General features: G+C 44.9%; 1 protein-coding gene across 2 annotated transcripts in view; it reads left to right on the forward strand.

Moving 5' to 3' along the window:
• The window catches only part of rin3 (Ras and Rab interactor 3), a 115149-nt gene that overhangs the window by 50310 nt on the left and 41687 nt on the right, over positions 1-23152 (forward strand). For both annotated transcript variants that reach the window (XM_059960164.1, XM_059960174.1), the window contains exon 4: positions 9105-9177. In XM_059960164.1, coding sequence (XP_059816147.1) covers positions 9105-9177 — 73 coding nt within the window. The remainder of the gene's footprint in view (positions 1-9104; positions 9178-23152) is intronic.

Here is a 23152-nt window from a genome sequence, read left to right on the forward strand (position 1 = left end):
AGAAGTGTGTGAAGATTCCATAACTAAAGAGAAGTTTCTTGGGAAACTGAAAGGTCTGATGGTAAGTAAGTCAACTGGACCAGATGGTCTACACCCCAGTGTTCTGAAAGAGTTGGCTGAAGAGACGGTGGAGGCATTAGTAATGATCTTTCAAGAATCACTAGATTCTGGAATGGTTCCAGAAGACTGGAAAATTACAAATGTCACTCCAAAAAGGGAGAGGGGCAGAAGAAAGGAATTTTTTGGCCAGTTGGTCTGACCTCAGTGGTTGGGAAGGTGTTGGAGTCAACTGTTAAGGATGAGGTCTCAGGGTACTCAGAGGCACATGAGAAAATAGGCCATAGTCAGCATGGTTTTCTCAAGTGAAAATCTTGCCTGACAAATCTGTTGGAGTTCTTTGAAGAAGTAACACACAGGATAGACAAAGGAGAATTGGTTGATGTTGTGTACTTGGATTTTCAGAAGGCCTTTGACAAGGTGCCACACATGAGGCTGATTAACAAGCTATGAGCCCATGGTATTACAGGGAAGATTCTAGCATGGATAAAGCAGTGGCTGATTGGCAGGAGGCAAAGAGTGAGAATGAAGGGAGCCTTTCTGACTGGCTGCCAATGACTAGCGGTGTTCCACAAGGGCCTGTGTTGAGAATGATTCTTTTTGCATTATATGCCAGTGATTTGGATGATGGTATTGACGACTTTGTTGCGAAGTTTGCAAATGTTGTGAATATAGGTGGAGGACCAAGTAGTTTTGAGGAAGTAGAGAGGCTACAAAAGGAGTTAGATGGATGGAGAGAATGGGCAAAGAAATGGCAGATGGAATATAGTATTGGGAAGTGTATGGTCGTGCACTTAGGCAGAAGAAGTGAAAGGGTTGAACATTTTCTAAATGGAGAGATAATAGAAAGAAACTGAGATGGAATGTGTGTGCTTGTGCAGGATTTCCTAACATTTAATTTGCAGGTTGAGTCTATCAGAATCAGAATCAGACTTTAATCGCCAAGTACCTGTACACATACAAGGAATTTACTTCCGGCAGATGTTGTCTCTCTGCTCATAACAATAATAATGATAAATATAAATGAAAATATAGATTATACATATGGTGAGGAAGGCAAATGCAATGTTAGAATTCATTTCAAGAGGACTAGAATATAAAAGCAAAGATGTGATGTTGAGTCTTTGTAAAGCACTGGTGAGGCCTCACTTGGAGTATTGTGAGCAGTTTTGGGCCCCTTATCTTAGAAAGGATGTGCTGAAACTGGAAAGAGTTCAAAGGAGGTTCATGATAATGATTCCAGGATTGAGTGGCTTGTCATATGAAGAGCGTTTGATGGCTTTGGGACTGTGTTCGCCGCAATTCAGGAGAATGAGGGGTGACTTCATTGAAGCCTATCAAATGGTGAAAGAGTGGATTTGGAGTTTTCCTATGGTGGGAGAGTCTAAGACCAGAGGACACAGCCTCAGAACAAAGAGGTGTCCTTTAAAAGGAGATGCAGTGGAATTTCTTTAACCAGAGAGCGGTGAATCTGTGGAATTTGTTGCCACAGGCAGCTTTGAAGGTCAAGTCTATATATACATTTAAGGCAGAGGTTGATAGATCCTTGATTAGTCAGGGCATGAAGGGATGTGGAAAGAAGGCAGCAGTTTGGGGCTAAGAGGAAAATTGGATCAGCCATGAGTAGACTTAATGGGCCAAATGGCCTAATTCTGCTCGTAGGTCATAAAATCTTATGGTCTTGTGTTATGGTCTTGATTATTTGGATTGAGCACATTCAGACAGCAATTTGACATAATTTTTTGTACATCAATAGCACATCTCCCTCCCTGCACAGCATTGATAGTTTGATTTTGATCATTACATGTTGCTCCAGAGTTCAGGTGAAATATTATTGCAGGCCCTTGCACTGATATCTTTGTGTTGGGTTTCTCTGAAATTTGTCCTTCTGCTGTGATCCTGATTTGAAATTGCTTGAAAAACAGTCACAGTGAATAATGCTGTTGTCTCAAAGAATCACAGTATTAACATACAGACAGATAACAGCACTTTAGATTCATAAAGGTTAGCACAGAAACAGGCTCCTTATCCCACCTCACCCTTACTGACGGAAATCCCTGTCTCAGCCAGCCTCTTTGCTTTGGGCCCACAGTCCTTTAAATCTTACCTGTACCTCTCCAAAAGTCCTTTAAATGCTGTAATTATGCCCTCCTCAACTACCTCCTCCGACAGTTCATTCTATAAACACACCACCCTTTGTCTGAAAACTTGCCTCTTGGGTCGTCTTCAAATCACACCCTTCTCACATTAAGCCTATGGCCTCTATTTTTAAACCCTACCCTGTGAAAAGGATAGTGGCTATCTACCTGATCTACACTTGTGGTGAACTATGTGCCTGTCTGGACACGCCCCCTGCTGACTGCTCCTGTGGCTCCTCCCACAGGCCCCTGTATAAAGGCGATCTGAGGCCTGACGCTCGGCCTCAGTCTCCAGGACATAGTATGATGGACACTCACTCCTGGTTCCTTCTTCCAGTCAATAAAAGCCGATATCTCGCCTTACGTCTCAGTGTGAGTTATTGATGGTGCATCAATTTTATTGACTGGAAGTTTTAAAACATGGAAATCGTTTTGCGTCCGGAAAGGTTGGATTTGGACCCTCAAGACCCTGACGCAGCTCTCGCTTTTGAACACTGGTTTGCATGCTTCCTTGCATGCATGTACTTGGAGGAGGTTCGTGCAACTGAACCCGCCGTTATGCACAGAATCCTACTCTCGAGGGTCACCCCCAAAGTTTACTCCATTATCCGGGACCTGCCGACCTACGATGGGGCACTGGACGCCCTCAAAAGACAGTACCTGCGGCTGGTGAACACCGTCTACGCAAGACATCGTTTAGCTACCCGGCAACAGCGGCCTGGCGAATCGTGCGCTGAGTTTCTCTGAGCACTACAGACACTCGTCCGACCTTGTGACTGCAAGATGCTCACGGCAGAACAGCATGCGGAGCTGCTGGTGCGAGACGCCTTTGTGACGGGACTGAGGTCAGTGTACATGCGCCAGCGACTGCTGGAAAATGCCGACCTTACCTTACGCTCAGCGATGGAGACGGCCAACGCTCTAGAAGCTGCTTTGCATAATGCTGACGCTGTCCAGTCGTGCGATTCCCCGCCGGTTCCGTGGACACCTCAGACCCCGCCACCGCCGGCTCCCAGGAGCGAATTCACCAACGCCGCTGCCAGTCGCGATTCCACGAGCTCCCCGACCCTGACCACGGCTATGGCCCGTCAGAAGCCCGTGTGTTATTTCTGTGGCCATAAAAAACACCCTCGACAACGCTGTCCAGCGCGAGAAGCGACCTGCTCCAGCTGCGGAAAGCGGGGCCACTTCGCCAAGATCTGTAAGTCTCAACCTCGAGCGGAGTGCAGCGCTGCGGGTGAAACGTGGGGGCCGCCATCTTGCATGCCCGGATGTGGGCGGCCATCTTTGTCGACGTCAGCACGCCCCGCCCCCGACCCTCGGATGCTTACCGGGTACCCCGGATGTGAGCGGCCATCTTCGTCGACGTCAGCACGCCCCGCCCCCGACCCTCGGATGCTTACCGGGTACCCCGGATGTGAGCGGCCATCTTTGTCGACGTCAGCATGCCCCGCCCCCGGCCCTCCGATGCTGACCGGGTACCCCAGATGTGAGCGGCCATCTTTGTCGGCGTCAGCACGCCCCGCCCCCGACCCTCGGATGCTTACCGGGTACCCTGGATGTGAGCGGCCATCTTTGTCGACGTCAGCATGCCCCGCCCCCGGCCCTCCGATGCTTACCGGGTACCCCGACGGCGATTCAACTCTGGCCACTGTAACTCTCGACCAAAGCGCCCCACACCAGCTTGCAAGGTCCATGATGGACATCCTGGTGGAGGGGCACCGGACTAGATGCCTGTTTGACACGGGCAGCACTGGGAGTTTTATTCACCCGGACACAGTGCAACGCTGCGGACTTGCAATGCGGCCGGTAAGTCGGAGGTTCCATTTGGCTTCTGGGTCGCAGTCCACAGACATCCGGGCGGGTTGTGTAGCGACTTTGGTGGTGCAAGGCACAGAATATCGGAACTTTGAGCTACTGGTCATGCCTAATCTGTGCGCACCTGTGCTATTGGGGCTGGACTTCCAGAGCCATCTCGAAAGCGTGACTATGGTGTATGATGGGCCCCTCCCACCACTCACTGTCAGGAATCCTCAGTTTTGTGGGACTTCTTCACATACCCCGCTACTGACCACACACACACACGGACACACACATCCCATCCAGAACCAGGCCGACAGCTGCGCTACTGACACCACTTGCAGCCTCTCCACTCTCAAGGTCCCTCCCCCACCGCTGTTCGCCAACCTGACCCCTGACTGTAAGCCTGTGGCAACTAAAAGCAGGAGGTACAGCGCGGGGGACAGGGCCTTCATTCAGTCAGAGGTGCAGCGGCTGCTCAGGGAGGGGATCATTGAGCCAAGCACAAGCCCTTGGAGGGCCCAGGTGGTTGTTGTTCGGACTGGGCAGAAAAATAGGATGGTGGTGGACTATAGTCAAACCATCAATAGGTTTACGCAGCTTGACACGTACCCCCTACCCCGCATCACGGATATGGTCAACCAGATTGCTCAGTACAAGGTGTACTCGACAATAGATCTGAAATCCGCTTATCACCAGCTCCCCATCTGCCCAGAGGACCGCCCCTACACCGCCTTCGAGGCGGGCGGCAGGCTCTATCACTTCCTGCGCGTCCCTTTCGGTGTCACGAATGGTGTCTCTGTCTTCCAGAGGGAAATGGACCGGATGGTGGACCAGTACTAACTGCAGGCCGCATTTCCCTATCTGGATAACATCACCATCTGTGGTCACGACAGGCCAGATGACGACGCCAACCTCCAACGATTTCTCCAAGTGGCCGCAGCTCTGAACCTTACTTATAACAGGGACAAGTGTGTGTTTGGAACCACCCGCCTTGCTATACTTGGGTATGTCGTGGAAAACGGGGTTATTGGCCCTGATCCCGAACGTATGCGCCCCCTGTTAGAACTCCCTCTTCCCACCACTCTCAAGGCCCTCAGACGGTGCCTGGGTTTTTTTTTTCCTATTACGCCCAATGGGTCCCCCATTACGCAGACAAGGCACGCCCCCTGGTCAAGTCTACCTCGTTTCCCCTCTCTGCTGAGGCCCGCGCGGCCTTCAGCTGCATTAAAGCGGACATTGCCAAAGCTACGATGCATGCGGTGGACGAGACCGCTCCCTTCCAAGTGGAGTGTGACGCCTCCGATTTTGCTCTGGCTGCTACCCTCAATCAGGAAGGCAGACCAGTAGCATTCTTTTCTCGCACCCTCCAAGGCTCCGAAATTCGGCACTCCGCGGTGGAGAAAGAAGCCCAGGCCATAGTAGAGGCTGTTAGGCACTGTAGGCACTATCTTGCTGGCAAAAGGTTCACCTTGCTGACCGACCAGCGCTCGGTTGCGTTCCTGTTCAGCAACCAACAGTGGGGCAAAATCAAAAATGATAAGATTTTGCGGTGGAGAATAGAACTCTCCACCTACACCTATGATATCCTGTACCGGCCTGGCAGACTCAATGAGCCCCCTGATGCCCTATCCCAGGGAACATGTGCTAGCACACAGCTCGACCAGCTGTACACCCTTCATGCACAACTTTGCCATCCGGGGGTCACCCGATTTTACCATTTTGTGAAAGCTCGGAATCTGCCATACTCCCTGGAGGACATCAGGACGATGACCAGGGACTGCCAAATTTGCGCTGAGTGCAAACCACACTTCTACCGTCCTGAAACGGCGCAACTTGTCAAGGCCACCCGCCCTTTTGAACGACTGAGTGTTGACTTTAAGGGCCCCTTTCCCTCCACTGACCGCAATGTCTATTTTCTCAGTGTTATCGACGAGTACTCACGGTTCCCCTTTGCCATCCCCTGCCCTGGCACCACTGCCACGTCCGTCATAAAAGCCCTACGCCAGCTCTTCACTCTGTTCGGGTATCCCTGCTATATCCACAGCGATAGAGGGTCCTCCTTTATGAGTGAGGAGCTGCGCCAGTACTTGCTAGCTAGGGGCATTGCTACCAGTCGGACCACGAGTTATAATCCCTGGGATAATGGCCAGGTGGAGCGGGAGAATGCCACAGTGTGGAAGGCCACACTTTTAGCCCTTAAGTCAAAAGGGTTGCCGGTCTCTCGATGGCAGGAGGTCCTCCCTGAGGTACTGCACTCTATCCGCTCTCTGTTATGTACGTCCACCAATGCCACCCCTCACGAACGCCTATTCTCTTTTCCCAGGAAGTCTGTCACTGGGACCACCCTACCAGTTTGGCTGACGTCCCCGGGGCCAGTGCTGCTCCGGAAACATGTGAGGAGCAATAAATACTCCCCGCTGGTAGAGAGGGTTCACCTTCTACATGCGAACCCCCAGTATGCTTACGTGGTGTTACCTGATGGGCGGGAGGACACGGTCTCCATCCGCAACCTGGCACCCACAGGTGCAGCAGACCACTACCCTGAAGGCTCTCCGGTAACTATGAACCCTGCACCAGAGGTGACACCGTGCTCACCAGGCCCTACACAGACTCCTCACGACACTTGTATACCGGGCGTTTCGTACGCATTTATACCAGGCGCCTCGCACATGCGTGAGGGATCACCGGTGCCTAGTGGGCAGGAACAAGCGCAACCTCCGTCCCCTGTGCAATCACCAATGTCGCCGGCATCCATGCGATCACAGCCGGTGCTACGTAGATCGCAGCGACAGATTCGACCACCTGATAGACTTGACCTGTAAGAAACTTCGCCACATGGGGACTCTTTCAAACAAAGGGGGGGTGAATGTGGTGAACTATGTGCCTGTCTGGACACGCCCCCTGCTGACTGCTCCTGTGGCTCCTCCCACAGGCCCCTGTATAAAGGCGATCTGAGGCCTGACGCTCGGCCTCAGTCTCCAGGACATAGTATGATGGACACTCACTCCTGGTTCCTTCTTCCAGTCAATAAAAGCCGATATCTCGCCTTACGTCTCAGTGTGAGTTATTGATGGTGCATCAACGCTACTCATAATTTCATAAGCCTCTTGAAAGTTACCTCCCAGCCTCCTTTGAGAAAAGTCCCAGTTCTACACTTAAAGATACAAATGTTGAAAGATCATAGGGCGACAGTGACTATGTATTGGCACAGAGACATTATGGTTCTGAACAATGGATACCCCTTCTTAACAACAACACCTCATTATGAGGCAAAATATAATTGGAAATCTGATGCTAAGAAAATTGATATACATACTGGGACGTAGAAGATGATAGCAGAATAAGTAGGAGGACTAAAGTTCTATGGAGTAAGAGAGAATAAGAGCTGAGATGCATTACTAATAGACAGAAAAGAACTACTGAAAGAGCAAGAAATCTTCAGGAGGAGATCAGTGGGTCGGGCAGCATTTGTTGGAGTGTAAAGGAATGTCAACTTTTGGAAGTGTTGCCACCAGTGCTGTTGAACCTGCTGAGTCCCCTCCATCTGATGGGGTTTGTCACTCCAGATTCCAGTGCCTCGGAAATGCTGCAGAAGCTGTTGATGGGTTCAACAAAGAGAAAGCTAAGTGCACGATAAAATGGGAACATAAAGAAAGCCAGAACTCAGAAAGTTTGAGAGATTCAAAGCAGTGAAAGAAAAAGACAGGGAAAAGAATAATAAAGCCAGAACTGTAAGAATGTCCTAACGAAGAGTCTCGGCCCGAAACGTCGACAGCGCTTCTCCCTATAGATGCCGCCTGACCTGCTGTGTTCCACCAGCATTTTGTGTATGTTGTTGTTTGAATTTCCAGCATCTGCAGATTTCCTCTTGTTTGCACTGTAAGAATGCCCCATTTTGAAACCAGAGCATAACAGAATTTTTTAAAAAACAGGACAGAAACATCTCTAATCTATAAAAAGTATTGGATTATATTTTGTTACAATTCTCTTCATACAGGGGATGTTGAGTATGCGTGAATATAAAATAATTGTTTCCTGATTATTTCTTTCTTTTCAAGCTTTCTTAATAAAGGCAGGGTGAAAGAAACAACAGACCTAGAGGATTGCTCAAGCTTGTGGCTGAATGTTGTCAGGAAAAGTGACACTGTAATGTGTTATCAATGTATATTCGTTGTTTACTTTAAAAGTTCAGAGGAAATTTTCAATATGATGGCATTTTGTACAGGAACTTCTCAAGTTTCTTTTGCTAACCATAGAGTTTCATGGCAGACATATTTTGTGGTATGTCTCATGTCAAATGACAGGAAAACAGATAGCTTATGAGATTAACATTTAGAACTGAATTTTAACAGGGTCAGTAACAGGAAGACTGGTTTGCACAAATGTTTATGTATGCATTTAAATTAAGGCATCTGGCCAAGACAATCATGTTTAAACCTCAAGAAAGAACCAAGGCAACTTTAACTCAGAGGCAAACCCATCATAGCTCCTGCAAACCTGCAGATCATGATTTTAATCTGTTCTTTTGAGCAAGTAAGAGGTGTATCTGAAAGAGAACCGTGAGATATACCGTTGTAAATGTAACCAAACCCTTACTATTACAAAGACGGCAAGCCTCGGGGTGAGTTGGATGGGCAATCAGGGAATCAGGGTAAAGCAGTTGCAAAAGGGTAAACATTCCATTTTTTAATGTATGTTTTTAAGCCAGGAATGAGTAAAAGTTGAAAAGTTCCTTAGCCAAGACTCTCCCTATAATCAATCCTTCACCGCCACCCCCCAACCCTCTACAATCAGCAGACGGCACATGTGTTCCCCAGCTGTAGCCTCCTGCTGAAAATCAACGCACTATGGTTTCAAGCAGATAAGTGGATCAGGGCCTGATGGTAATGCCTCAGAGTTAAAACCGCCCAGGTTTCACACTGCAGTGCCGAGAACTATAATCACCGACCACATTCCCCGCTCCAGCCGTTCCAGCACCAAGGTTAAATTGGAGTCACTGCATATAAAGTTCAGAAATTGTTTTATAACTCACTTAATGTTAGTCAATACTTTACGCCTGTGACTCTAGTGACGAAAGCATCAATTTTGTTCAACTTTTCTTTGCAGTTATGTACTTGGATGGTTCCTTGTTGGTGTTTGAAGATATTTTCAAAATGGTAGCATTCTACTGTGTAAGCAGGTATGTCACTGGTTGTTGGGCCTATTCAGCCCAACTATCACATTGATATATGTACATTATCAGTATGTTCAGTGCAAGGAAACAATAGTAATTTGTATGCGTACACCATGCATAATGTAATTTTCATTGTAATCAATTAATTTCCAATGTTCAAGAGTAGAATTCTCTTCTTCCGCACTCTTCGTCTCTGTGATCACCTGACTCAGCTGCATGGACAGACAGCACTTGTCCAATGTGATCCTTCTGTAAATTGTTGCACGTGATTCCATTTGGACCAAGGTGCACACCACAGCTTTAAGGTATAGAAACTCTGGAGACTGTATAACAATTTACACTACTCTCTGCAACTGCTCTCCCCAAAGCCGCAAGGAATTGTAGAGTTGTGAACGCAGCCCAGTCCATCACGCCTGCCAGCCCGCTCTCCAAAACCTATGCCAGTACATTCCACCTCCTTGGACAACGTAATCAAAGACCCTCTCTCCCTCACCCCAGTCATTCTCTCTTGGCCATGAGAACATGTACCCCCAACCTCAAGACAGGTAGCTTCTAAGCTGCTGTTATCAGACTCCTGAACGGACCTGTCATATGTTAAAAGATGAACTCTTGATCTTCCAGTCTACCCTACTGAGCCCCATGCACTGTGGTCTCTCTGTAATTGTAACATTATATTCTGCATTTTGTTTTACTTCCTCGGTTGAATGGTGTGTCTGGGTGAAAGCCAGTGAAAGATTTTCACAGCATTTTGGTAGGTGTGTCAATAATAAACCAATACTCAGACCTATTCTGGTATGAGCATGCAATGAGACTTGCTACATGTGTAAGAGGGGAAATACATCTCTGTCAATGATTCTAGTGTAGAAAAGTGATTATCCTTGGCCTATAGATGAGTAATGAATGACTTATTTTAGACTCCACATCTCAGTATAATTGTACCTTTACCAGTTAAGACTTACAGAGTCTGTACATATTTCTGTAAGCATTATAACCCAAAGAGGATGAGCCATGTACATATGATATCACCTTCAATATCTGTATCATGTCTGTGGAATCAGACATTTGCCCTTGTAGTGAGCTTTCCATGATTTGATGCCTTCTACTATGTTTCAGTGAAGGACCCATTGAGCTTAAACTGTCCCACAGACCAATCCCATTTCCCCATTAATTTTCCTTATTCTCCACATATTCCCAACAAGTTTACCATCCCTCCTCCTCTAGGGAAAACCTTACAGATTCTCCTTCCCTCCTCCAGCCTGCAGATACCCTTGGGCAAGATGTAGCATCGGCTTTGCTATGCTCCCCACCCCACCCCCACCTGATCAGGGTCATGAGTAGATGGTGGGTGATCATATGAGCAGCTGGTGCGTATCACAAGTTATGCGACTACTGTCTCCAGGCAGATAGTCTCTGAATAGTCAGCTGGTTTCTTGTACAGACACTGCCCAGAAGAAGGCAATGGCAAACCATGTCTGTCGAAAAATATGCCAAGAATCACATGGTGAAGCCCGTGATTGCCTACGTTATGTGACATGGCACATAATGATGATGGTGGTATCAAAAGAGGCAGAGATTGAGGAGTGAGGATAAAGAGTTCAGGGGGGAGGGGTGGAAGATAGATAAGATTTTATTGAGCAGAGGAGGAAAGGTGAGAGTGGACATTTGCAGAACGATGGAATAGTAGGAAGTGCACAAAGATAGGCAAACTAATGTAAGGAAGGAGGAGAATACCAGTTTGAAGAGAGGACAGAGAAAGATGAAAAGTATCAGCATGAAGTGAATGTATAGAGAAGATTAGATGCCTATACCGTCACTGCTTCGTAAATTCTGCCTGGTTCACATCTGCATCATTCACTGTGGGCACGTTTCCACTTCTGGCCTTTCTTGACTGAGTGTCCGGTAGACCTGTGGGCTGAAGCTGAGAGCAGAGCACAAGGGATGAAAGAAGATCATAGCAAAGGGTGTCTATTGCTGAGAAGCCTGGCAGCTTAATCAAGGAGAAACTAAAGAAAATGATTAATGGTTTTAAGTTTCTAAAATTCCAGGCGGGAATATAATTGATATAACTCCTGGAGAAAATTGTGTCTTATTTCCCAACTATCATTAAAATAACCATTTTGAAGTTCATTGTCACATTCTCATGACATCTTTCAAGATGAAGGGAGTTAATCAAATCATCTTTGACTAGAAACCCCAGGGAATGTCTGAGACTTCAGAGCTTATCAGCTTTACTTAAGCACAGTGATCCTACTGGATGCGGGAGCTATTGCGAGAAATTATATGAACTATATGGAATCTGGATAATGAATAAATCATTCTCCAAAGTATGCCAGACATTGTAACATTTCACCCATGTGACTGACTAAATTAACAGAATCCGCTGCTTTTGTATCTGGTTGCAGCACTGAAGTCACTAACCCTCCCAAACCACTCTTGTCATTTTTATTTGGACCAGGGAGTTCACGTGTAAAGCATGTGGTCCAGAAAGAGATTTGCATCACTCTTGCTTTTATTCCCATATGATTTCATTCACTGCCCTCATAAGGTTGGAGCAGTGAACAGAAAGCAACCAGTTGCTTTTGTAAAGGACTGAGAGTATTAAAATCATAGTTCTACTCTCAACAACAGGCAGCAGTTGATAAGTAACATCATGGAGCCCGTTAGACAGGAGTGACATTATCATCAATCTGATCTCCTCTTTCCTGTCCTTCAGTGCAGTCCTTCAGCCTATTGTATGTGTAAATTTGCTCTGCATATCTACCTTTACCTCCCAATAGTCAGACGATGGTTACACAACCCATATCTATATATGAGTTTTACGATCATAGAACATACATAATGGAACCAGACTGTTGTTGCCGATGAACTGGACTCTGAAAACTTGCATTCGTTCCTTAATCACACTTAATTTACTCTTGCACAAGGAGAATAGCTTGGCTGCCGTCACCAAACTGTTCTGAAGTTTGAACACAGAAACTCCATTTTTATACAGAAATTGATTAGTTGGATACAGATATTGACCAACTGGTAACCTTATGGATGTTCAAATTCCTTATTTGTATAGTCAATCACCAATCACACTACAATAATTTAGGTATCAATAGCCGATAGAATCTACACATTAGATGCTAATAATACTACAGAATTAGTGAAGTAACTGACTAATAGTAAGAGTCAAACCTTCTCTTGCATCTTTATCTTGTCTTAGTATGTCGAATGGCTCCAGCCTCATGCTGTGCAAAGAGAGGCTATGCTCTGCAAAGACCTCTCTTGCCTGGGCTGACTGCACACTATCTGTGAATCATCCATGCCTGAGCATTATTTTAACCCATGCCTTGCTGCAACTTCCTAAAGAACCTTCGACCCAGCTGGTCCATGCCAATTGAATCCAATTCATTCCATTGGTTCTGGTACTCTCTCAGTCTGAGACCCCAGGGGATCTTTCAGTTCCATCCTAGTCACATCTCCAAGTAGTTGAACCATTGTTTACCATCACAATTACTCAGTTCTTCCCACATACCACCAATCTCATGAGCTGTTGCTCCAGTCTCCATCAATCTAATAATATATCTTTGTCTCCATTCTCTTCACATAGAAACAGGCTGCATCATTTAAAAAGTCTTATCACCGTTAGCAGGACCAAGTGCAAAATTAGTTTCATTGTCCTTGAATCATTATCTATGCGCCCCATTATGCCTGGTGATTACAGTTTTACATTTATTCACAAATAAATGTTCAAGGAGGTTTTGTCCAATATTGCAACCCCTCAGTTCACTGACGTGGTTCTACCAGCTCAGTTTTAAGGCTTTGAAAAGATTGGCTATGTTGGGTCACCTGCTCTGGGATATACAGTTCATATGATCAACTCAAAGGAAAGCTGGAGCTTCAGATTCACTGAAGCTTTGTTGTTGCTAGACTGAGAGTGCAGCCAGCATATTCAAATCCTATCCGAGCTGCAAAAATATACATGGCTTTAGGACATACAAACTCAAAAGGAAATGTGATTCATCCTTTGCTGACAAAGGAATTAAAAGCAGTGTTAAATCAAAGGGAGAGGCCAATAAAATGATCAAATTCGGAATTGGCATGAAGTTTGCAACAATTTTAGATCCAAGTAAAGGAATTTGCAAGAAATTGATAAAGAAAACCAAATCAGAATATTAATTGTGAATTGACTAGAAGTACAATATCAGATCAAAGGAAAAATATTTATAGATATATAAAGTCTGAAAGAGAAAATAAAGACAATAAAAAGTTACAAAAGAACTCACTGACCGCATCTCAGAGCTGGTTCTGCATTCTAAAGACTCACTTTCAAGCACTCTTTTACAAGCATATTCTTAACGTTATTTTTTTAATTTTTGCATTGTTTGTCTTTTTATTGCACGTAGATGTTGGTTAATCTTCGTTTTGAGTAGGTTTTGTACTTCTATATTTTTCTTGTAAACGTCTGCAAGAAAATGGATCACCAAGTACTACATGGTAAAATTTTCTCTGAAATTTGAAACTTACGTAGCCTTCATCGAAAGCAAAAATGCATGCTTGAATCCGAGCATAGACTCAATGGGCCTAATGGCCTGTTCCCATGTTATATCTCTACAGCTCTACTACTGGGGGTATAATTTGGGCACCATTCCGACAGAAGCAGGAGAACTTAGAATAGAGATGGCAAAAGAATATTTTGTATGGTTTCATAGAAGAAGGGACACAAAATCTGAAAAGTGGGAAAAAAATCAAGCAAGAATTAGGAATATTGAGAGTTTCCAACAACTTACATCCCAGAGTTTTGACAGAGGAGCAGTAGTGGATGCTCTGAACATCAGCAGTAATTTCTGGAAAGACTCCTGTAGATTGGATGGCAGCATGTAACCTATTATTTAACAATAGAGGGACAGAGGAAATAGAAAGCTATTGGCATTTTACTTGAACACCAGTGATGGGAAAATGGCTGTTATCTACATGACTGCAGAGTACCTGAAATGAATAAGTGTTGAGAAGAGACAGCATGGAGTGACAAAAGGAAAATCACGTTTGACTAATCTGGTACAGTTCTTTGAAGATGTGACTCACAGAATAGAGAAAGAGGAACAAGTACGTGTGATACATTTGGATTTGCAGAAGGAGGGTGATCAGCAAGACCAGAGAGTGTGAAATAAAGCTTAATAAACAGTTTTAGACAAGTAGGCAATGAGACATAGGAGCAGAATTAGGCTATTCAACCTATCAAGTCTGCTCCACCATTCCATGTTGGCTGATTTATTATCCCACTCAACCTCATTTTCCTGCTTTCTCCTCATAATCTGTAACACCCTTACTAATCAAGGATATACACCTTATCAAAAGGACAGACTGACGGGCAGAGGGGTGGGGTGGCTCTGTTGGTGAGGAATGATATTCAGTCCCTTGCGGGGGGGGACATAGAATCTAGGGATGTAGAGTCAGTATGGATAGAACTGAGAAATTCTAAGGGTACAAAGACCCTAATGGGAGTTATCTACAGGCCCCCAAACAGCAGTCTGGATGTAGGGTGTAAGTTGAATGAAGAGTTAAAATTGGCATGTCGCAAAGGTAATGATACAGTTGTCATGGGGGATTTCAACATGCAGGTAGACTGGGAGAATTAGAATGGTACTGGACCCCAAGAAAGGGAGTTTGTGGAGTGCCTCCGAGATGGATTCTTAGAACAGCTGGTACTGGAGCCTACCAGGGAGAAGACAATTCTAGCTTTAGTGTTGTGCAATGAACCGGATTTGATCAGGGACCTTGAGGTAAAGGAACCATTAGGAGGTAGTGACCATAATATGATATGTTTTAACCTACAATTTGAGAAGGAGAAGGGAAAATCGGGTGTGTCAGTATCACAGTTGAACAAAGGGAACTATGGAGCTATGAGGGAGGAGCTGGCCAAAGTTCAATGGAACAATACCCTAGCAGGGAAGACAGTGGAACAACAATGGCAGGTATTTCTGGGAATAATACAGAAAGTGCAGAATTGGTTCATTCCAAAGAGGAAGAAAGATCCTAAGGGGAGTAAGGGGCAGCCGTGGCTGACAAGGGGAGTAAAGGGCAGTATAAAAATAAAAGAGAAGTATAACATAGCAAAGATGAGCAGGAAACCGGAGGACTGGGAAGCTTTTAAAGAGCAACAGAAAATAACAAAAAAGGCAATACGCCAAGAAAAAAATGAGGTATGAAAGTAAACTAACCAGGAATATAAAGGAGGATAGTAAAAGCTTCTTTAGGTATGTGAATAGCAAAAAAATAGTTAAGACCAAAATTGGGCCATTGAAGACAGAAACGGGTGAATTTATTATGGGGAACAAGGAAATGGCAGACGAGTTGAACGGGTACTTTGGATCTGTCTTCACTAGGAAAGACACAAACAATCTCCCAGATGTAATAGTGGCCAAAGGAACTAGGGTAAAGGATGAACTGAAGGAAATTTATATTAGGCAAGAAACGGTGTTGGATAGACTGTTGAGTCTGAAGGCTGATAAGTCCCCGGGACCTGATGGTCTGCATCCCAGGGTACTTAAAGAGGTGGCTCTAGAAATTGTGGATGCATTGGTAATCATTTTCCAATGTTTTATAGATTCAGGAACAGTTCCTGCTGATTGGAAGGTGGCTAATGTTGTCCCACTTTTCAAGAAAGGGGGGAGAGTGAAAACAGGGAATTATAGACCGGTTAGCCTGACATCAGTGGTGGGAAAGATGCTGGAGTCAATTATAAAAGAGAAAATTATGACACATTTGGATAGCAGTAGAAGGATCAGTCTGAGTCAGCATGGATTTATGAAGGGAAAATCATGCTGGACTAATCTCCTGGAGTTTTTCGAGGATGTAACTATGAAAATGGACAAGGGAGTCAGTGGATGTAGTGTACCTGGACTTCCAGAAAGCTTTTGATAAAGACCCACATAGGAGATTAGTGGGCAAAATTAGGGCACATGGTATTGGGGGCAAAGTACTGACATGGATTGTAAATTGGCTGGCTGGCAGGAAACAAAGAGTAGCGATTAACGGGTCCCTTTCAGAATGGCAGGCTGTGACCAGTGGGGTACCGCAAGGTTCGGTGCTGGGACCACAGCTGTTTACAATATACATTAATGATTTAGATGAAGGGATTAAAAGTAACATTAGCAAATTTGCTGATGACACAAAGCTGGGTGGCAGTGTGAAATGTCAGGAGGATGTTATGAGAATGCAGGGTGACTTGGACAGGTTGGGTGAGTGGGCAAATATATGGCAGGTGCAGTTTAATGCGGATAAATGTGAGGTTATCCACTTTGGTGGCAAGAACAGGAAGGCAGATTACTATCTAAATGGAGTCAAGTTAGGAAAAGTGGAAGTACAATGAGATCTAGGTGTTCTTGTACATCAGTCAATGAAAGCAAGCATGCAGGTACAGCAGGCAGAGAAGAAAGTTAATGGCATGCTGGCCTTTATAACGAGGAATTGAGTATAGGAGTAAAGAGGTCCTTCTGCAGCTGTACAGGGCCCTGGTGAGACCCCACCTGGAGTATTGTGTGCAGTTTTGGTCTCCAAATTTGAGGAAGGACATTCTTGCTATTGAGGGAGTGCAGCGTAGGTTCACAAGGTTAATTCCCGGAATGGCGGGACTATCATATGTTGAAAGATTGGAGCGACTGGGCTTGTATACACTGGAATTTATAAGGATGAGAGGGGATCTGATTGAAACATATCAGATTATTAAGGGATTGGACATGCTGGAGGCAGGAAGCATGTTCCCGTTGATGGGTGAGTTCAGAACTAGAGGCCACAGATTAAGAATAAGGGGTAGGCCATTTAGAAGAGAGATGCAGAAAAACTTTTTCACCCAGAGAGTAGTGGATATGTGGAATGCTCTGTCCCAGAAGGCAATGGAGACCAAGTCTCTGGATGCATTCAAGAGAGAGTTAGATAGAGCTCTTATAGATAGCGGGGTCAAGGGATATGGGGAGAGGGCAGGAACGGGGTACTGATTGAGTATGATCGATCAGCTATGATCACAGTGAATGGCGGTGCTGGCTAGAAGGGCCAAATGTCTATTGTCTATTGTCTAACCAAGAACTTAGCAACCTCCACTTTAAGTATATGCAATGACTTGGCCACCACAGGAATCTGTGGTTATGAATTCACAGATTCACTACCCTCTGGCTAAAGAAATGCCTCTTCATCTCAGTTCTAAAGGGATGTCCTTCTATTCTGATGCTGTGCAATCTAGTCCTCGACACTCCCACTATAAGAAGCATCTCTCCACATCCATTCCAACTTGGCCTATCGATATTCAATAGGTTTCAATGAGATCCCCACCCACTCCCTCATTCTTCTAAACTCCAGCAGGTATAGGCACAGGGCCATCAAACTCTCTTCATACGTTAATCCTTTCTTTCCTGGAACTATTCTCTTGACACTCCTCTGGACTCTCTCCAATGGCATCTATTTCCCTGGGAAAAAGAAGTTTTCACTTAGAGAGTGGTGGGTGCATGGAATGCCCTGCCAGCAAAAGTGATGGAGGTGGATACAATAGGGTATTTTTAGATAGGTACATAGAGCTTAGAAAAATAGAGGACTATGTGATAAGGAAATTCTAGACAGTTTCTAGAGTAGGTTACATGGTCGGCACAACATTGTGGGCCGAAGGGCCTGTAATGTGTTGTAGATTTCTATGTTCTATGTTCTATCTATTCTTGGGTAAAGGGCCCATGGCTGCTCACAATGTTCCAAGTATGGTCTAACCAATATCTTATGAAGTCTCAGCATTAAATCCTTGCTCTTGTATTCTAGTCCTCTCAAAGTGAATACTAACATTACTTAACACCGACTCAAGCTTCAAATTAATTTTTAGGGAATCCTGCATAAGGAATCCAAATCCCTTTATGCCGCCAATTTTTCAATTTTCTCCGCATTTAGAAAATAGTCTGTGCCTTTATTCCTTCTACCAAAGAGCATGACCATACACTTCCATTTGTCAGTTCTTTGCCCATTCCCCCAATCTGTCTAAATCCTTATGCAGATACACTGCTTCCTCAACACAACCTGCCCCTCCACCAGTCTTTGTAAAGTCTGCAAACCTGGCTACAAAGCCATCCAAATCATTGATATATAACTTGAAAACAAGATGTCCCAACACCAACACCTGTGGAACACCACTATTCACCAGCAGCCAATCTGAAAAGGCCCCCTTTATTCTCACTCTTTGCCACCTGCCAGTCAGTCAATCTTTCGTCCATTTAGCACCTTTCCTGTAATACTCTTACCTTGTTAAGCAACTTCATATACAGCTTGTCAATGGCCTTCTGAAAATCTAAGTAAACAACATCCGCTGACTCTCCTTTGTCTATCCACCCTGTTATTTCCTCAAAGAGTTCCAATTATTTTGTCCATTAAGATTTTCCCTTAAGGAAACTATGCTGACTTTGGCCTATGCTGTCATGGACTGCCAAGTACCATGAAACCTCATGTTTAATAATAGACTCCAACATCTTCCCAACCACTGAGGTCAGGCTAACTGCTTACAATTTCCTTGCTTCTGCCTCTCTCTCTTCTTAAAGGGTGGAATGAAATTTTCAATGTTCCATTCCTCTGGAACCATTCCAGAATCTAGTGACTCTTGAAAGATTATTACTAATATGCCCACAATTTCTTCAGTTACCTCTTTCAAAACCCTGTGGTGTGGTCCACCTGGGCAAGGTGACTTATCAACCTTTAGGCCTTTCAGTTTCCCAAACAACTTCTCCTTAGTAACAGCAACTATGCTCACTTCTGCCCCCTGACACTCTCGAATTTCCGGTATACTGTTTGTGTCTTCCACCATGAGGACGGACGCAAAATATGCTATTACTATCTCTCCAGTGCCAATTTTCCATCAGTCCAATATCCACTCTCACCTTTGTTCTACTCAGCGTCTAGCAGAAGAAGCTTTTGGTATGCTTATACTATCAGGCAGCTTAGCTTTGTATTTCAATTCTTTATCTCCTTATGGCTTATTTAGTTGCTTTCTTGTGTTTTTTAAAAGCTTCCCAATCATCTAAGTTCAGTACTTATGTTTTGCTTTTATGCTGTCTTTGACTTCCCTTGTCAACCTTCCTTCCCTTCCTTCCCTCTGTAATTCCCTTTACTCCACTGTAATACTGATACATCTAACTTTAAGTTCTTTGTCTCAAACTGCAGTGTGAATTCTATCATATTATGATCACTGCTTCCTAAGGGTTTCTTTACCTTATGATTCATAATCAAATCTGGGTCATTGCTCAACACCCAATCCAGAATTACCTTTCCCCAAGTGTGTTCAACCACAAGCTGCTCTAAAAAGACATCTGATAGGCATTCTACAAATACCCTCTCTTTGGATCCAGCACCAATCGGATTTTCCCAATCTACTTGCATATTGAAATCCTCTATGACTATCATAATATTGCCCTTTTTACATAGCTTTTCTATCTCCCATTATAATTTGGAACCCACATCCTGGCTACTGTATACAACTCCCATCAGGGTCTTTTTACCCTTGCAGTTTCTTAACTCTACCCACAAGAATTCTACATCTTCCAATCCTATGTCTCTCTAAACATTTGATTTCATTTTTTACCAGCAGGGCAACCCCACACCTTCTGCCTACCTGCCTGTCCTTTTGATACAAGGTGTATCCTTGGATGTTAATCTCCCAACTATAATCATCTTTAAACGACGTCTCAGTGACGCCCACAATGTCACAGCTGCTAATCTCTTACTGCGCTACAAATTCATCTACCTTATTCTGTATTCCGTGTGCATTCAAATATAACACCTTCAATCCTGTATTACAATTTTGTTCTCATGTTACACTTCAACTCATCCCGCTGACTATAATTTTGCCCTATCATCTCCCTGTCCTTCCTCACAGTCTCATTGCATCCAGTTCCACAGCCACACATTCATCTGCCAAATCACCCTATTCTTACCCTCACTGGCACATTGCACAGGCTGCAATCCAAAGATTTCTACCCTGGAGGTCCTGCTTTTCAGCTATATACCTAACTCCCTATATTCTCCCTTCAGCAACTCCTGACATGGTTTGAGAACTGGTTATTGAGCAGAAAACAAGGAACAGAAATAAATGGATTACTCTCAGATTGTCAGCCAGTGACTAGTGGACCACTACTGGGATCAGTGCTTGAGCCTGGTCTATTCAGTATCTATATCAACAACTTGGCCAAGGGATCCAAGTACCATATTTTCGAGTTGGCTGTCAGAACTAAACCAAATGAGATTGTGGGTACAGAGGAGTGCACAGAGAAATTTGGTCAAGCTGGGTAAACTGTGAGGAGATTTGCTATGTCACCTAAGACACTCACAAATCCTTACAGATGTACCATGGAAGCATTCTGACTGGCTGCATCACCATCTGGTATGGTGAGATGGCTACTACACAGGATCAATATAAGCTGCAGAAAGGTGTAAACTCAGTCAGCTTCATCATGATCACTAGCCTCCCCAGCATCCAGGACATCTTCAATGAGCAATGCCTCTAAAAGGTGGCATCCATCATTAAGGACTCCCATCACCCAGGACATAATGTTTTCTCACTGCTATCATCAGGGAGGAGGTGTCAGAGCCTGAAGGCACACACTCAGTGATTCAGGAACAGCTTCTTCCCCTCTGCCATCCAATATCTGAATGGACATTAAACCCGTGAACACTACCTCATTACTTTTTTTACACTCCATCATCATCATCATGGCTATCCCTCAAGGTCGAGGATGATGGTCTTCGTTCCATTTCCACAGAGCAAAGACGCCTGTGCGTGTATTTGTTTAACGTGTACTTGATGTTGCTCTCCAAGAAGCACACGATACTTCACAGATCAACCAACTGATTCCAATGGCATAGAAACCACGACGATTGGAGCTGAAGGATTTGTTGTAGCCTTCATCTGCCTTCACAGCCGTTGAGTTCAAAGTAACTTCGTCAGCCTGTTCCACCGTTGAGGTCTTGATTGGATTGTTCTTTGTCAGGGACCTCACCCTCGACCTTACTGCCATGGGTGACCCTACCAGGAGCACGGCTCCAGACAGCATCGCGCTCGGGATCTCAGGACACAAGCTTCTCCACCACAATGAGGTGACAATCCACGGAAAAGATACTAATTTTACACTAATTATTCAATTAAGCTTCATATATTTATATATATTTCTTACTGTAATTAACAGTTTTTATTATTACATATTGCAATACGGTGCTGCTGCATAACAACTTTCATGATTTCATGACACATGCCGGTGATATTAAACCTGATTCTATTTCTGATTCTGATTCTGAACTGTGAGGTCATCCACCTTGGCGCACAAAGCAGAGCACAAAATTTATTAAATGGTTCGGGATTGGCTAGTGTTGAGGTTCCTAGTGACATAGCTATGCTGCCTGCAAGTCACTGAAGGCCAATATGCAAGTGCATCTAATGATTAGGAGGAGAAGCGGCATGTTAGCCCTTATTAAAGGAGTATTTCAAACCAGGATTAAGTAAGTCTTATTGTGATTGTATAGGGCCTTGGTGAAGCTACCTTTCCTGTGCCACAGGGACCAAATGGCATCTGTGAAAAGAGAGTCTGAACAGCCAAGGGACCCAACCACCAACCACAAACACCACCTACTGTTGCCCACACTGTGATTTGCAGATCGGCCTCTCCAATAGACGACCTCTTAGGGAAACATCATACTCAACTTGAGTGACCACACTTCCACTGCATCCTGAGTACTATGTAGTGTCTTATACCCCTCATCAAAGAAGCCATGTGCTTTCTGTAAAGTGTGCACAGTGAGCATTCATAGACTGGATCCTGGAATGGTATTTTTGCCCGATGAGCAAAGACTGAGTCAAATTAGACTGTATTGTTTAGGTCTAGAGAAATGAGAGGAAAACTCATCGAAATTAACAAAATTCTCAAAGAGCTTGATAGGCTAAATACAGAGTGGTTATCTCCCCTGACCAAAGAGTTTGTCATCATGGAGCACAGCTTGAGAATAAGGGGTGGGCTATTTAGTACTAAGATGAGGAAAATGTTCTTGTATTAGAGGGCAGTAAACCTTTGGAATTCACAACCAATTCTCCTCCTCCACCACTCTCCTCCAACTGGCAGAACTGGTCCTCACTCTCAATAATTTCTCCTTCAGCTCCTCCCATTTCCTTCAAACTAAAGGTGTAGCAGTGGGCACTCACATGGGTCCCAGCTATGCCTGCCTTTTTGTTGGCTATGTGGAACAGTCCATGTTCCAAGCCTACACCAGTATCACTCTCCAACTCTTCACGCGCTACGTCGACAACTACGTTGGTGCTGCTTCCTGCACCCTTGCTGAGCTCATCAACTAATTAACTTTGCCTCCAACTTCCACCCTGCCCTTAAATTTACCTGGTCCATTTCCAACACCATCCTCCGCTTCCTCAATCTCTCTGTCTCCATCACTGGAGACAATCTATCTACCACTGATAAACCCACTGATTCTCACAGCTACCTGGACTATGCCCTTTCCCATTCTGTCACTTGTGAAAATGTCACTCCCTTCACTCAGTTCCTTCGTCTCCTTTGCATTTGCTCTTGATATCAGGCTTTTCATTCCAGAACTACCGAGTTGTGCTCCTTCTTCAAACAAAGGGGCCTTCCAGCACATAATTCTCTGTAGCTTCCACCATCTCCAACGGGATCACCCACCAAGCGGACCTTTCCCTCCCCCACCCCACTTTATGCTTTCCGCAGGAATCACTCTCTACACGACTCCCTTGTCCATTCATCCTTCCTCACTGGTCTCCCCCTGGTACTTATCCTTACAAGCAGAACAAGTGCCATACCTACCTGTACACCTCCTCCCTCACTACCATTCAGGGCTCCAAACTGTCCCTCCAGGTGAGGCGACACTTCACCTGTGAGTCTTTTGGGGTCATCTACTGTATCCGGTGCTCCCAGTGTGGCCTCCTGTATATTGGTGAGACCTAATGTAGATTGGG

This window comes from Hypanus sabinus, chromosome 2, assembly GCF_030144855.1.
Source record: "Hypanus sabinus isolate sHypSab1 chromosome 2, sHypSab1.hap1, whole genome shotgun sequence".
Taxonomy (NCBI): domain Eukaryota; kingdom Metazoa; phylum Chordata; class Chondrichthyes; order Myliobatiformes; family Dasyatidae; genus Hypanus; species Hypanus sabinus.